This window comes from Heliangelus exortis, chromosome 2 (assembly GCF_036169615.1).
Source record: "Heliangelus exortis chromosome 2, bHelExo1.hap1, whole genome shotgun sequence".
Taxonomy (NCBI): Eukaryota; Metazoa; Chordata; class Aves; order Apodiformes; family Trochilidae; genus Heliangelus; species Heliangelus exortis.
Window position 1 is genome coordinate 17,972,703 of NC_092423.1, and position 13,242 is coordinate 17,985,944.

The 13,242-nt window shown below is 44.0% G+C and overlaps 2 protein-coding genes across 7 annotated transcripts in view; one reads left to right on the forward strand and one right to left on the reverse strand.

Moving 5' to 3' along the window:
• The first annotated feature begins 739 nt into the window (after positions 1–739).
• Positions 740–13,242, forward strand: part of ARHGAP21 (Rho GTPase activating protein 21) — a 107,217-nt gene continuing 94,714 nt past the window's right edge. For 2 of the 6 annotated variants that reach the window (XM_071735010.1, XM_071735013.1), the window contains exons 1-2: positions 740–855; positions 2,271–2,581. In XM_071735010.1, coding sequence (XP_071591111.1) covers positions 2,495–2,581 — 87 coding nt within the window. In that variant the 5' untranslated portion in view covers positions 740–855; positions 2,271–2,494. Of the gene's footprint in view, positions 856–900; positions 1,015–1,373; positions 1,497–1,710; positions 2,582–13,242 lie in introns of those variants that run through there. The other 4 variants (XM_071735011.1, XM_071735008.1, XM_071735007.1 and 1 more) reach the window with 4 other exon arrangements.
• On the reverse strand, positions 1,026–2,315 carry LOC139791897 (uncharacterized). The gene is made up of 2 exons (XM_071734411.1): positions 2,038–2,315; positions 1,026–1,677 (listed from the first exon to the last, which is right to left on the reverse strand). Exons 1-2 carry the CDS (start codon positions 2,313–2,315, stop codon positions 1,026–1,028), a joined length of 930 nt encoding a protein of 309 aa, XP_071590512.1.

Genomic DNA, 13,242 nt, shown 5'->3' on the forward strand with positions numbered 1-13,242 from the left:
TGGTGTGACCTTTGTTGATAAGGATCAGCGTTTGGACCTCAAGACTTCTCCAGCTACTATAGGTAAGCTTTTTCCCCGTTTTCTCTGGATATGAATCATAGATTCGTAGAATTGCTCAGGCTGGAAAGACCTTCAAGATCATCTAGTCTAGCCTTGCTCTAACCTAATTATATATTGAATATTCAATCCTGATGCTGATGTGAGTAGCTGATGGATAACCAGGCCAGTCATCCCTTTTCAGAAACCACTTAGAGTAGCATAGTAAAAAACCCACAACCCATAACATCATCATTGTTTTGAGAGCACAAACAAGATACGGCCTTTCATGTCACACAAGACCTTTACCATTTCTTACAAATGCTTTCTCTTCCTTTCCTTTCAGATAAACGTTACTTGTCCAGCTCCTATATTGAAAATAACCATTCTAGAAAAGGGGAAAAAAACCTAAATTGCACATTCCAATAACGACTGATGAAGTAAAGGAAAACATTTCCGTTTACCACCTTCACTGAGACAACAAAACTAACCTACCCACATGCCGAGGTGGGGCCTCAGGATTTCAGCCTGGCCCCGTCCCAGGCCTTCCAGGGCCTCACGAGGCCAGGTGGTGCAGGTGAAAGACAGGAGCAGTGAATCTTGAGTTTGAGCGGAAAGTGAGATTATTTCTCCGTGGCCCTCACACCCTCTCCCCCCCCTCCCCAGTCCCGAAAAGGGCAACGCCCGCAGCCTCAGGGCGTGCTGCCGGGCGGAGGCCTGCGGCGGGGTACGGGCCCCGCGGGGCTCCTCGGACGCAGGGCGGGTGCCCTGGAAAGCAGCCGGGAGCCAGTTCCTGCCCTCGTGGTGTCGTCTGAAGAGGTGGGTGGATTTTTGGAGGGAACAGAAACCGCCAGCCTGGAGGCGGGGGAAGGGGACTGGGACTGATTCCCCACCGGCCCCAGCACTGGGAGCTGCCAGCGCCAGGAGGGTCTCATCGGAGCCACGGCGCTGAGGGGCTCGAGCCCCGGGGGCCGCTGAGTAAGAGGGGGTCAGAGCGCCAGGGCCCACCGCGGTCTCGGGCGGGCTGGCGGGGATGGCCTCCCCCGCTCCTGTAGGGGCGGGGGCAGCCGTGAAGTGTTGGTGCGGACGGTCGGGCCTTCTCGGGGCGGGGGGCTAACAGAACGGGGGAAAAGGGGAGCCGTGCTCGGGCGCGGAGACCGCGGACAACAAGGAGGTCTAGCACTGGGCCAGTTACAGCGGTCGCCGGCACGGGGGAGGCGGTTAAACCGCGCAGAACCCCGCGCCTTCAGGAGGGCGCTGGCTGAAGCCTCCGCCGGTGCGCCCGGCAGCTCCTCCTCACGCCGAGGCCGGCCCGGAGCGCAGCGAGCGGCCCCCGCCCGCGGCGGTGGGCGAGGCCGGTGCCCAGGTGGCCGGGAAGTGCGACGGGCGCATCTGGCGCGGCGCGATGGCCCCCAGCGCCGAGACAACCTAATTGGCGACGGCGGAGCTGGCAGCGGGGGGTACGGCTGGCCCGGAGCAGCCGCCTGTTTGCCGCTGTCGGGGCGAAACGGCGCGTCTGTGCGAAGGGAGGGGGGAGACCCGAGGGAGGGGCGGCAGGCGGGGCGTGGGGCGCGGTGGTCTGATCGTGAACGGCTTCGGCTACGTCGACGGAGAGGGGGGTGGGAAAGGGAAGGGAGTCGCCTGCAAGCGCGGTAGGCTCTCGTCAGAGACAAAAGCCCGGCTCCACCGAGCGAGGGGGGGGGGTCGGGTTTCTTTGCTGCCCGGGAGCTCTTTTGTTGCCGTTAACTAACAGGAATTTGTGCGTTTCTCGGCCCCCAGTCAAAGAGCTGCTTACGGCCAGGGCGAGGACAGCGAACAGGCGGCGGCTTCCGCCCGGCTCAGTGAACGGGTTGCCCCGCAGCTCCCTGCTCCCTGTTCCTCCACCAGTTGATTGAAGTTCGGTTGGGACCGGGCGAGGAGCAGCCGCCCTACCGCCGCCTTCAGCCGGGACCCCCTTCCCTCCCTCCGCGGCCCAGGGCAGCATTCCCTCGTTCCCAGTACCTCCCGCCGCACGAACGCCTGAGCGTAGCGAAGTAGGAGGGAGTGGGCGACTCCCGCCTCCCTCCGCCTTCCCTCTCCTCCCCGCGGCTGGGGCTCAGGATAGGAGGAGCTGGAGGAAGAGGAAGATGACGAGCGGGTGCAATTAGCCTAACAAGGGACGGGTGGCGGAGGAGGCGGCAGCGGTGGCGGCCCCGCGCCGCGGACTGACACATCTGCTCTCTCTCCTCCTCCAGCCATGAAGAGAGAAACCGGGGAGCGCAGCTGAAGCCCAGGGCCATCCCGGCGCGCTTCCCTATGGCAGCTGCGTGAAGGGGCCAAGCCCCACTCCCCGGCGGCGGGGCTGGCCTCGTCGCGTCGGGTCTGCGCGAGTCGCTCTGGCGCTGGTTCCTCCCTCACTTCTCTTCCCCGATGTGGGCTCCAGAGGATTTGCGCCTCCTTTGTAACCGGGAATGAAATAATGGCTACCCAGTGGGCAGTGGGGCCACCCGGCGGAGATGGAGACAACGAGCCCCCTCCGGGCGGCGGCAACGGCGCCGGTGGCCAGGTAGGAGCGGCGGGGGCGGGTGGGGCGCGGGTCGCGCGTACGCAGCGACGGGTAGGGCGGCTGCCTCCCGCCGCGGGGAACGGCTTGGCTGGAGCGGGCTTAATGGCCGCCCCCTCTCTCCCTCCCTCCCTTCCTCCCTCTCTCTTCCTGCCCGCCCGCCCCAGAGTTGCTGGGAGTTGGACGCTGGGAGCAATACGGGCGTGCAGCTCCCCGGCGGCGGGAGGGGAGGCGGTCGCCCCGACCGGGGCTGGCTTCGTAGTCGGGGCGCCGCGGCTGGGCCGGGAGGCGGGAGCGCCTTCGCTGCTTGACGGGCCGGGCGGTGGCTCCGCTTCCCGCTCCGCGGAGCGGCCGCTGGCCTCGCCCTCGGGGCGGCGGTTTCCGTGGGATCCCCTCGTACCCCCCCGGTGCCGCCGTCAGCTGGCGCCGTGTGGCTCCCACATTCAGCCTGTCCGCGTCGTGCCCACTGCTGTTTGCCCCGTCCTTGAGGGACAGGAGCACTGGGGAACGTCTTCGTCGTTCCCCTTTCTCTTCTCCGTCACACTTAACCCCTGGTGCTATTTAATAAAAAATATGGGCCAGGTCTTGGCCTTATAGGCAGAACTTGTCAGCCTTCTGTCTGTATTCAGTGGCTTATATTGAAAGTTTCTATCACATAGCATTTGTTGCTGTAACGATCCTCTGTGTTCAGTTAAAAAACTTCATTGCACACCCTGTGGTGGCACCATTGCGTGTTTGGACTCGCAACACAGTTTTTAATTCAGAACCGTGTCTGGTGCTTCCTTCTGTACTCCCAGTTACTAGAAATAGAAGTCCGTGGAGCAACTGTGACTTCAGATGCAACAAAATACATGTACAGCTTCACTGGAGCTATTCCAAAATCTGTATTAAACTTTGTTTATGAAGACAAACTTGAGTTTATATTTATTAAAAGTTAGAACCTATGTGCCAAAGGTAGCAAGCTGACTTTAACCTATGTAGGACTGTGAAATGTTTGCCTTTAAAATAGGTATTCCTGCTTTATTTGGTGAAAATTGAAATATAGTAAAGTGGTTTTACACCTACAGAACTACCCACATAAAGTGTGGATGGTTTTTGTGTTGGTGGTGGGTTTTTTTGGGTTTGTTTTATTTTGGAGACAGTTTTTTAGTTCACTGCTATCCTGAATTCACCCATTTGCTTCATTTAAAAGTGGCACATATGGAATTCTAACATTTTTCTTACTGCTGTAACCTCAATTAAGGGCTTCATAGTTTCTTAAAAGAGGTGAGTTAGGGGAGGACGAAATACAAATCTTAAGAAAACAGAAGATACTAATAATTTGTAATAAGTTAAGATTAATAATTTGTATGTAGATTTAATCATGCTTTATTCTTACTGATGTCCTCTTTAAAAATGTAGCTGAAAACAAGACTATTTTTGCAGAGAATTTCCTTTTAAATATTTCTAAAACAGTGTGAGAAAAGGAGGGGAAAGCAGATGTACAAGTTTAAAAATTAAAATCTGCCTTTAAATTCTATTGTTTGGAGACTGCTTGTCTTCTTGGCACTGGTACTTGTCATAATCAACCTACTGCTACTGTTGTAAGCCTTAACGAGGCCTGTGGCACTTTTGAAGCTAGTAATATTAAAGCTGTTGTTTTGTGGACAGCTGATAGGTATGGAATTGCAAAATCGACTTCTCTGACTGTTGTTTTGCCTGATCTGTGTATGTTGCAGTTCAAATGTAACTGCTAGAAAACACACACACTAATGATTGCCTTAATCACAGCAGACCTGACATAATCTTTGCTTGAATGTAGATTGCCCTCATGAATATCTAATCAAGGTTGCAATGCTTTTGAAGTTACTTTAAGCTATGCGGCAATATGTATACTGAAGTACAACTTATTTTCTTATGGCTTTTTTTATAGATTGATGTAAAATGCTGGAAGAGTGAGAATTTGTGGCTTGGGTGTGCTGTCTCAGTGCAGTTGATGGAACAGTTACTGTGTACAGTGCTTGATGTGCTGTGTGTGAACAAATCACTTTAACTGAAGCCTTACTAGGATTTAACAGTAAAAAACACTTTTTGGTTGAAAAGAAGCAGAAAATACTCTTAATGAAACAATTACTATAAAAAAAAGGAGTCTAGCTTTTGATGAAGTTGCTGCAGTTGCAGGGTTTTATAGTGTGCTAATACTGATAAACAAGGTGTTAGCAGTTTTGGGAAACGATTTATGGTTTCTGGACACTGTATCCCATATGGTGCTTGCATTGTAATGCAATGTTAACTCATCTACATTTAATGTTCAGCTGTAGCCCTATATACACAGCAGGCTGTCATGAGGGATACTCCCAAGCATTGCCTGTGTTCATCATGAACAAGGGAGTTGCAGCAGAAATTAGGATTTTCAACCAGCTTAAGGTTTTGAAAATGTACAGCAAATTATATAGTCATCAAGATTTGATCAAGAACAGAAAAACTTGTCCCCTGGCTTCAAGATCAGTGATCAGACAAAGGAGGGGAATGTCTGACTGAAGCTAGAGCTTCTGTGTTTCTTTGCATACAGAGGTGGCAGAACTGAGGACATGATTTGACTCCCTTAGGTAATGCATATGATGGTTGTTAATTGTTTTTTGGCTTGGATACCTGTCTACTCTTGTGTTCCAGTTGGTCATGCCTTGCTGTGATTTCTATTTTTTTTTTTTTTTTTGCTTCATGTTTTTGTTTCACCTTTGATACTATACCTGGTGGTCTGTCTTTCTTTGGAGCCCCTTCACTGAAACGATTCTTGAGAACAAAGATTGCATGTTGAGGCTGCACACAGGCTCCTGTCTGAGCATACAGCACCGTTTCAAAGGGACGGATCATACATTCTGGGCTCCTGGGGGAGCTGGCAGAGAGGGCCAGGGACTCTCAGGGCTGTTTGCCATTCTGTTTGAAATCTGACGCACGTTTGCAAATTGGTGCAAGAATTGCCGAGCTTATGTTCATAAAGACAGATAAGTGAGAGCATGTTCTTTCTGGCTTTTAGATTAATAGGCATATACTATTTCTGTTTGGTCAGGTTGTAGCAGTGTTTTGCTGGAGTGATTAAGCCCTGCCTGAGGTACAAGCAGTACTACTTCAGTCACAGCATCCCATCTACAGGCCTGTCCAGATTTGAGGCTGGAACTGGCTTCTTCATTAATGTAAATTTAATCTTCTTTCCTCTGCCTAGAAAGGCACAACAAAAGTGCTTTATCTCTTCTACTACTTTAGAAAGAGTTGCTAAATCTGTTTGCATTACAGTTTTCTGTTAATCTGTATTGAAGTTAAATTCGGAGTTTTAAATGTAGGGTGAAAAAAATAACCTCAGCATCTGTGGCTTTAAAAGCCAAATTTTTATTGTAAACAACACTGCTTCCTCAGTTTATGAATACCAAATCTGAATATTTTTCTATCAAAACTGATTAGAGCACACATACTTTCAGATGTGTATTGCAAATTTCTAAAACATTACTGCAAATTTGCATTAAGAATGTGGGGCTTAGGGGGTAGCGGGGCTGCTTTGTCTACAAATAGTGGACTGTCTTTAGAGATTCCTCAGAGTTTCTGTATTTGGCTATAGCTAGGAATATGTTTTCAAAGACTTCTGTAAAAAAAAAACAGGATTTATTTAGTATTTGCTTTGTAACCATGATTATTCAACTTCAGAAGGGGGGAGAAAAGCCCTACAATATTCTTACTCCTTACACCTTACCAGAGAGCACAACTGCGTGAACTGGAGAGAAACCTGTTCTGGAAAGGGTCAAGAACCAGAGAAGGGCAATGATGATGCTAAAAATAGAAAATGATTGACATTCTCACGCTAATTAGTAGATCGTTTACTATTTTAACAACTGGGCTGAGATGACGTTGGTAAATTTTAAGGGGTGACTTCCAGCTGTTCTGTCTCTCTGCTATACAGACACAGGAACCAAAGAGCTGTATTTTGATCCTGCATTTCAGTCTTCATGTAATTATGCTGGCAAACATAAACTGCTTTGGAACTTGGCCATGTTGGAGATCAGTCCTTTTTCTATGCCTGATGCTTAAAGGCTAGAAGGTTTAACCATAATGTTAAAATCAGAACTGGAGAAATGCATTTGTAAGACTTCACATGTCAAATAATGCACAATACCAAAAGTTGTAGTGTATATAGGTGATAGAGAAGGTGAAAGAGAATTCTGCACAAACCTTGCATCAAGGGACAATAAATTCAGTATAAATACCAGTATTACTAGGAGTTGTGGCTGCAGCTATCCAAAACTGTGAGTCAAATCCTGTTTAATCATGCAAGCATAACTCTGACTTCTGGACTCATTTATGTCAAGAGTAAGCCTAAGATAACTTGACAGAACATGGACCTCTTTGATGAGGAAATATTGCATATTTGAGAAGCAGCGATCTAAAGCAGCAAATGTTTGCTCCAAGAAAAGGAAGGGTTATGCTTTCAAATGTAGTTTCATCTGATGTTTTCTGGAGTGACTTTTTGCTTCCCAAAAATACCATTGTTGACTGCAGTCATTCAATAAATGACTGGATTTTTTTTGCAAAGGAAGCTTGATGGACTGAAAAATATCTTGAATGTATCAGTAGAAGATAATTGCATTTACTGCATGCAGTGTATACGTTGAGCTTTTTCTTTAACAGGTGTAACAGATATCAAAGCACTGTGTTAACTTTTGTGAAAATATCATCTGCTGTTTCAGACTCATTATTTCTTTCAGTTGTATTTACTTGCATACAAAATTAAGAGAAAGTTGGAGAAGAGAAGTTACTTAATCTTAGACACTTTGTTAATTTGTGATCTTGTCCCTCTTGAATTGTACGCATGTATCTTCCTGTATGTGTATGACCACACGGTAACTCAACAGAACAGTGTGGGCTCTGAAAAGAGTAAAAGCTGGCCTTAAAAATTATTATTATTAATGTATTGGTGAATAAGTACATATGAATAGAATATGAACATGTGCAACCTCTGAGTGTCCCAAAAAGAAAAACTTTCTGTATCTCTGCTAAAGGAAGTCTGTGTAGCAGTGTTAGACAAACCTGTTAGAAATACATAATAATGCTTCGTAGCTGGTGGGTTTGTGTTTTTTTTTTTTCCCTCCTGTGGTAACAACTATAAGGAAAGCCAAGGTTTTCTATCATTCAGAGGTTGCATGTTACATGCTTCCTTGCAGTTGTTTGTGTATTAAATTGCATAAGATAGGAAGCAGATACAAAAAATTAGGAAATTATGTTAAATGAAAACAGATTGACCCCTTCTAATGACAGGAAATAATTGTTTTCTTTAAAGCATTGGCTAGCCCTAGTATAGTTGGTGAGGCTTCTAAATTGGTGTTGAAACAGTCTGAATTGGTAGTACTGCAGAAGTCAGTGTTATGATCTGTTAGGTATAGCTCCATGGTTATAGAAGGCACTAGAGCCTGTTATGTCATCAAGTCCTTGAATTTAGGGCCTTGCTACAGAGGAAGTGTCTGCCTACTGTAATATATGTATATATACTGAATAATATGTTGTGCCAAGCATATTAGATACACAGTGGATGGGAGTTATGCAGTCTGGTGTTTCTCCTGTCCAAATCCTTCTTAAGTCTTGTAATTTTTAATATTTTTGGAAAGACACTGTGGTATTTTTTCCCCATCACCTAGCAGTAGGTGCAGAAGTGCAGTGGATGACTGGGAACAGGGACATTAAATAGGCTTTGACTGTGCTCTCATCAGGGTCTCAATGCATCTTGTAAACCTGGAAGTGCCTTGTCTTACTGTTGCAAGGTGGAATAAGCTGGTTTATGTATACAGATTGTAAATACTTGGAGATCTTTTTAATGGGAAGGCTTCCTCTATTGCACTTTTTTTTTTTTTTCCCCCAAAGGTGAAACATTTTTCTTTTAATCCAGTTACGTGGGAACTCTAGCTTCTCCTGTGAATTGTTGTTTACCATCTTTGGCTAGTAATGGTGAAGCAGCTTAATAAATGTACTGGTTTATCAATGCTGTTAGATTTGAACTCTTCTGGAGACGTGGTACCAGAGTTTAGATATTGGAACTCTCAATAGCTTGAAAGTAAAAGTCAGGCACAGTTTTATGCTTTGTTCTCTGCATCTCTTTAGCTGTGCTGGGGAGCTACTGCATCTTTCTGAATTGGTGTACCCTATTATCATTCTGTGAATTCACACAGTGAATTGTGTTCTGCAGGAAATGTTGCTTTTTTATGTCTTCTGTTCTTGATTTTTGCACTGAAAACTTGGTAGTTCAGAAAGTATTTGGGTGAAGCATAGGAGCTGTTTCTGCAGCTCTCTGAACAGCATGGTGTTTGAGAGAGCCTGATATGAATCATGATAGTAAATATTTGGTGCTAGCATGAGAGGTTCTGTGTGGGCAGTATGGAAAAATACAAAGAGCTGTTTAGATTTTGACTCTGGCTAGTGACCTGAAGCATCTACCTTTGGGTGTGTAGGTAGTGGGCTTATTTTTGTTCTAAATTTCTTTATGTCCATTTGCCAGCAGCTGCTGCTTTGCTGAGAGTGAATGAGGTGCCTCCTTAGAGGACATGGCTAATTACAGATCGGCTGTTGGTGGAGGGGTGCACTTTGAGATAGACATTTTCCTTTATATGTGTGTCATTTGCATAATGTGTTAGGACACACAGTATGGGCTGCATTAAGCTCTAGCAAATGCACTGTGGGGAATAATCTCACACTGGCATCACTGGGCTGGCTGGCTGATATAATCTTCCTTACTTTTAATTTTGAGGTTTGTGGTTATTGTTTGGAGGGCCATGGAGGAGAAACCAAACAGAAACCTTTAACATCTTCCTGAGGAAAGAGATGCTAAACACTTCTGAGTAATGGTGGTTGTTGGTACAAATCAGTTGAAAAGAGAAACCTGAAGGTTTTGATCTTGTATTTTTACTGATAGAAAAATGATAGTGTGCCTTCCTGCTTTTGTTTATGTATTCTTCTTTGTATACTTTAATGTAGTAGTATTTATTACTGAAATTTAATTGCAGACCACTCTTTTAAAGACTGTATTCTCTTCTGTTTTACTTTTTCATCTAAGTATATGGGGCTTTTTATATTAAGAAATTGGTGAGAACATAAGAGAATGAACACCTGTGTAATAAAAAATACTGAGCCCCTGAGCTTCTTCAGCTGCTTTATAGTTTAGTGTTGAGTATGCAGATATTCTCTACTTCAAATATCTTAGTACTTTTTTTATTGTAAGTGTGAAGGCAGAAAAAGCTAAAATAAATGCAACTAAACACTTATAAATTGGTGTTTGGGATGATACCTGTTCTGACTGTGGGATGAACTAAAAGAGAATATTTAAATTCTCAGAAATCCCTTCCAGATCACTAGGCTTGTGACAGAGGCAGTCTGCCCAGTGACATGTGGCATCGGGGCAGACCTTAAGTTGTGTTCTTGCATAGGAAAACTTAACATTGAGAGATGTTGTTAAAAAACTAGTTTATGGAGCCAAAGTCACATGACTTTCAAAACCATAAGACAGCACCAGTCATTTTAACTTGTCCAAGGACTGCCCTGTTGTAACACAATATGGAAGTGGTTGATTTCCTAAGAAACTTGACTCGTATTTAAATCTAATTATTTAATTAAATTTAAAGTCTGCTATAGTTTAGACATGTTTGAGCTCACACCTTCTGAGTTTTACAATATTAAAAAAGGCTAAGAGTTCAGTCAGAGCTTGTAGGGGTATGCAAACCTGAAAATTTTCTTTGTGTTGCAAGAACTGAGCACCAAAACATTTTGTTGGTGGTGTTTTGGCCAGCAAAAGAAGCAGCAGATCTAGTATGTGCACCTCAAGCAGGTGGCTCTTACTGCCTGTAGGTTCTGGCTGGTTTTTGTATGATAAAGATCTGGTAAGGGTTATCTCCAGGAGGAACGCTGCAGTTTTCAAGGAACAAGCTGTCCCGTTGCAATTCTTGCTTTGTTATCATTGCCGTGTGTTTTCTTCTCAGCTCTCCAATTTTTATCCAACTTTAATAGGGAACCTGTGACTGGTAAAAAGTTCCCATGTGTAGCCACAAACATTTCTTGTTTATCAATGGTTATAAAATCATACTAGTTCTTTCTTGTATGCATTTTAAAATTTTATTATCCTCAATCACCACGGTAAAAGGTGAGTAAGTAAACTTAAGCCAGAGTAATTCTATTTTCATGGCAATTTTACAGGCTCCGTTCTGTGTACATAGCCTGTTTTTGCATGTGGCTGTCTGAATATAGTCTTGTATTTTCTGCTTGCTGTAGTTTTTTTTTTTTTTTTTTTTTTAATTTCAAAAACTGTTCTCTGTTGAAGTTGCTTTGGAGCTGCCCATGAGGTGGGATTTGAATGTGATCTCCATTCTTGCCTTAAGGAAGTAAGAATGGCTTGTATACTGCTCTTGGGGTATTAAAGTATCCCATCTTGCCAAATTAACATTAATGTGGAAGTTAGGAGAGTGAAATAAGTCTTCAAGGTTTCTCACAATCTGTGCATCTGAATGAGATGCTGGAGTACTTCAGTAGCCATAATTGGTTTGGCAAGCTGGTATTCTGATCCTGAAAGTAATCTTAAAAGCCCATTGAGAAAATGTTTTATTAGCATTATAATTAAAAAAAACCTTTAAAATAGTATTACTGCTTTTTAAACATACTACGTATCCGACCAAAACGATCCTTACAGCTGAGTTGGTAGAACAAAGGATTTTTCTGTATCCAGGTGTTATGAAACATGATGTCATATAATGAATATGTGCCAATACTGGTAGCATTTCATAGCCTGAGCTTGTTAGGTGTGTTTTTTCATTATTGCTTTATAGGTGGTTTTGAGTAATTTTCTTTCAGTTTTTATCCTGTGACTGAATATGATTGTTGTGTATTTAAGTCAGCCTGATAGCTGACTACTGTTTTCATGAGTTAAATGGTAGCGGACAGGTAAGGTGCCTTTTTTTTTTTTTTTATTTCTATTGTCCAGATGTTGTTCAGGTTAATGAATTGAAGAAATGTAGGGGGACCTTTTGATGTTCAGCGGGAGCTGATAAAAAATAAACTATAAACTCAGTGTGATTAAATAGGAAGGAATAAGCCACAGATAAAATATTGAGAGGTAATCATTAATGAGGAGCTTGTGGGTGAGGTCTTAAAGTTGTGATAGGTAACTAAGTATTAAACAGCAACTTAATGCTTGGTGGTGGTCAAAAAGGCAAACTGTCATCCATTTCCTAATAATTTTGAACAGCTAATTTTCTCTCTCATGCCTCAATATATAAATCCATAGTGCACTTGGAGCTGTGTGTTTAGGTCTAGTTTCATTTTTCCCAGTCTTGGTAACAATAAAGTAGAGACAGAAAAGTCTCAGAGAAGGGGCAGATATGTTAATTGAATATTTATAGTTTTTGCTGTACCAAAAACAAGTAAGGAAGCTAGGACTTGGCTGTTTGGGAAGGAGGAGACTGTGGAGATAAATGATTTTGGCTTTTACTAGGTACTTCAAGAAGGTGGTGTTGTCAAATGAGCATGGTGGAGACGGAAGAGGCAGAAGGAGATGTTCCTTGCACAAAAATTAATAGAGCTTGTTACTCTGTGCAGTAATATTTTGGAAGCTAAAAGTGTGTGTGTAAGCTGAAGGATAAGCTAGATGCATTTTTGGAAGAGTTGTGAAATACCTTTGTGGTGGAATAAATTATGGATTAGCAAATAATTGAAGCTGGGAGGATATTCTAGTGATACTTCCTTTTGTGTTCTTTCCCAGTTATCTGCAGCTTTCTGTACTTGGTAACTGCTGGAGATGGGACAGGTGGACCTTTGATCTGATTTACAAGCTTTACAGTGCTGATTCCATGATAGCTTGAAGGGATTCTTCCTGCTTTCAGGAGGTTCTGTACTAAAGTAGCTGACACCAGGCAGCTGTTTGTGATCAGCAGCAGGAAATGCAGTTTTTCAGATGTTCAGAACTAGGACCCATTTTAGCTTCTTGATGGGCTCAGGCCAGGTATCAGGCTTAGGGTTGGTGGTTTTGTTTGTTTTTGTTTTGCATGATTTTTGAAAAGTTGCTGTTAATTCTTGTTGCATCATGTAGGTAAAATGTTTTCCAGTTTTGGTAAGTGAAAATGAAATGCACCATTACCTGCCTCTGTTTTCACCTGGTCTCTTCCTCCATCCTGCCTCTGATTTGAAGAAGGCAGCAAGGTGATTGTGTGGCTTACAGGAAGAATTTAAATATGCTGTTGTAGTTCTCATTTCTTTTCTGCTTGTTTGCAATCAGGGAAGTGTTTGGGGTTGTTTTTTTGTCTGTAAAGTGTTTCTGCTTTACTTCTAGTAGACTGGGTTATATTACAAGACTTAATTCTTGTTTCAAGTCTTGCAAATACTGCAGCAGCAAAACCAGTAAATCCCAAAGATCCAGTGGAAAAAAATCCCCTCTTGTTTTGTGGTGAATGATGCTACTGAGTCTTTTGTTCCTGTAGAATAGCTGGTTGGTTTCTCCTTACTCCTCTTCCACTCCAGTTCTCTGCTCCTAGCTTAGGGAAAGAAAATGGCATTTTGAGGGCCTGCACAGCAAGCTACACAGCTTCAAATGCTGCTTCATGGGACTGAGTGGTATACAGGTAGGGAAAGATCCAGAGAGAGAAGCTCTATGTGGCAAGAAGGAATTT

What these genes read in the sequence shown, in the direction of transcription:
- LOC139791897 (XM_071734411.1), bottom strand. Translation starts at nt 2,315, where the DNA reads ATGGCCCTGGGCTTCAGCTGCGCTCCCCGGTTTCTCTCTTCATGGCTG. An exon ending in AGGCGTTCGTGCGGCGGGAG is followed by an intron (nt 1,678 to 2,037) that starts GTACTGGGAACG and finishes CCGCGCTTGCAG; the next exon opens with GCGACTCCCTTCCCTTTCCC.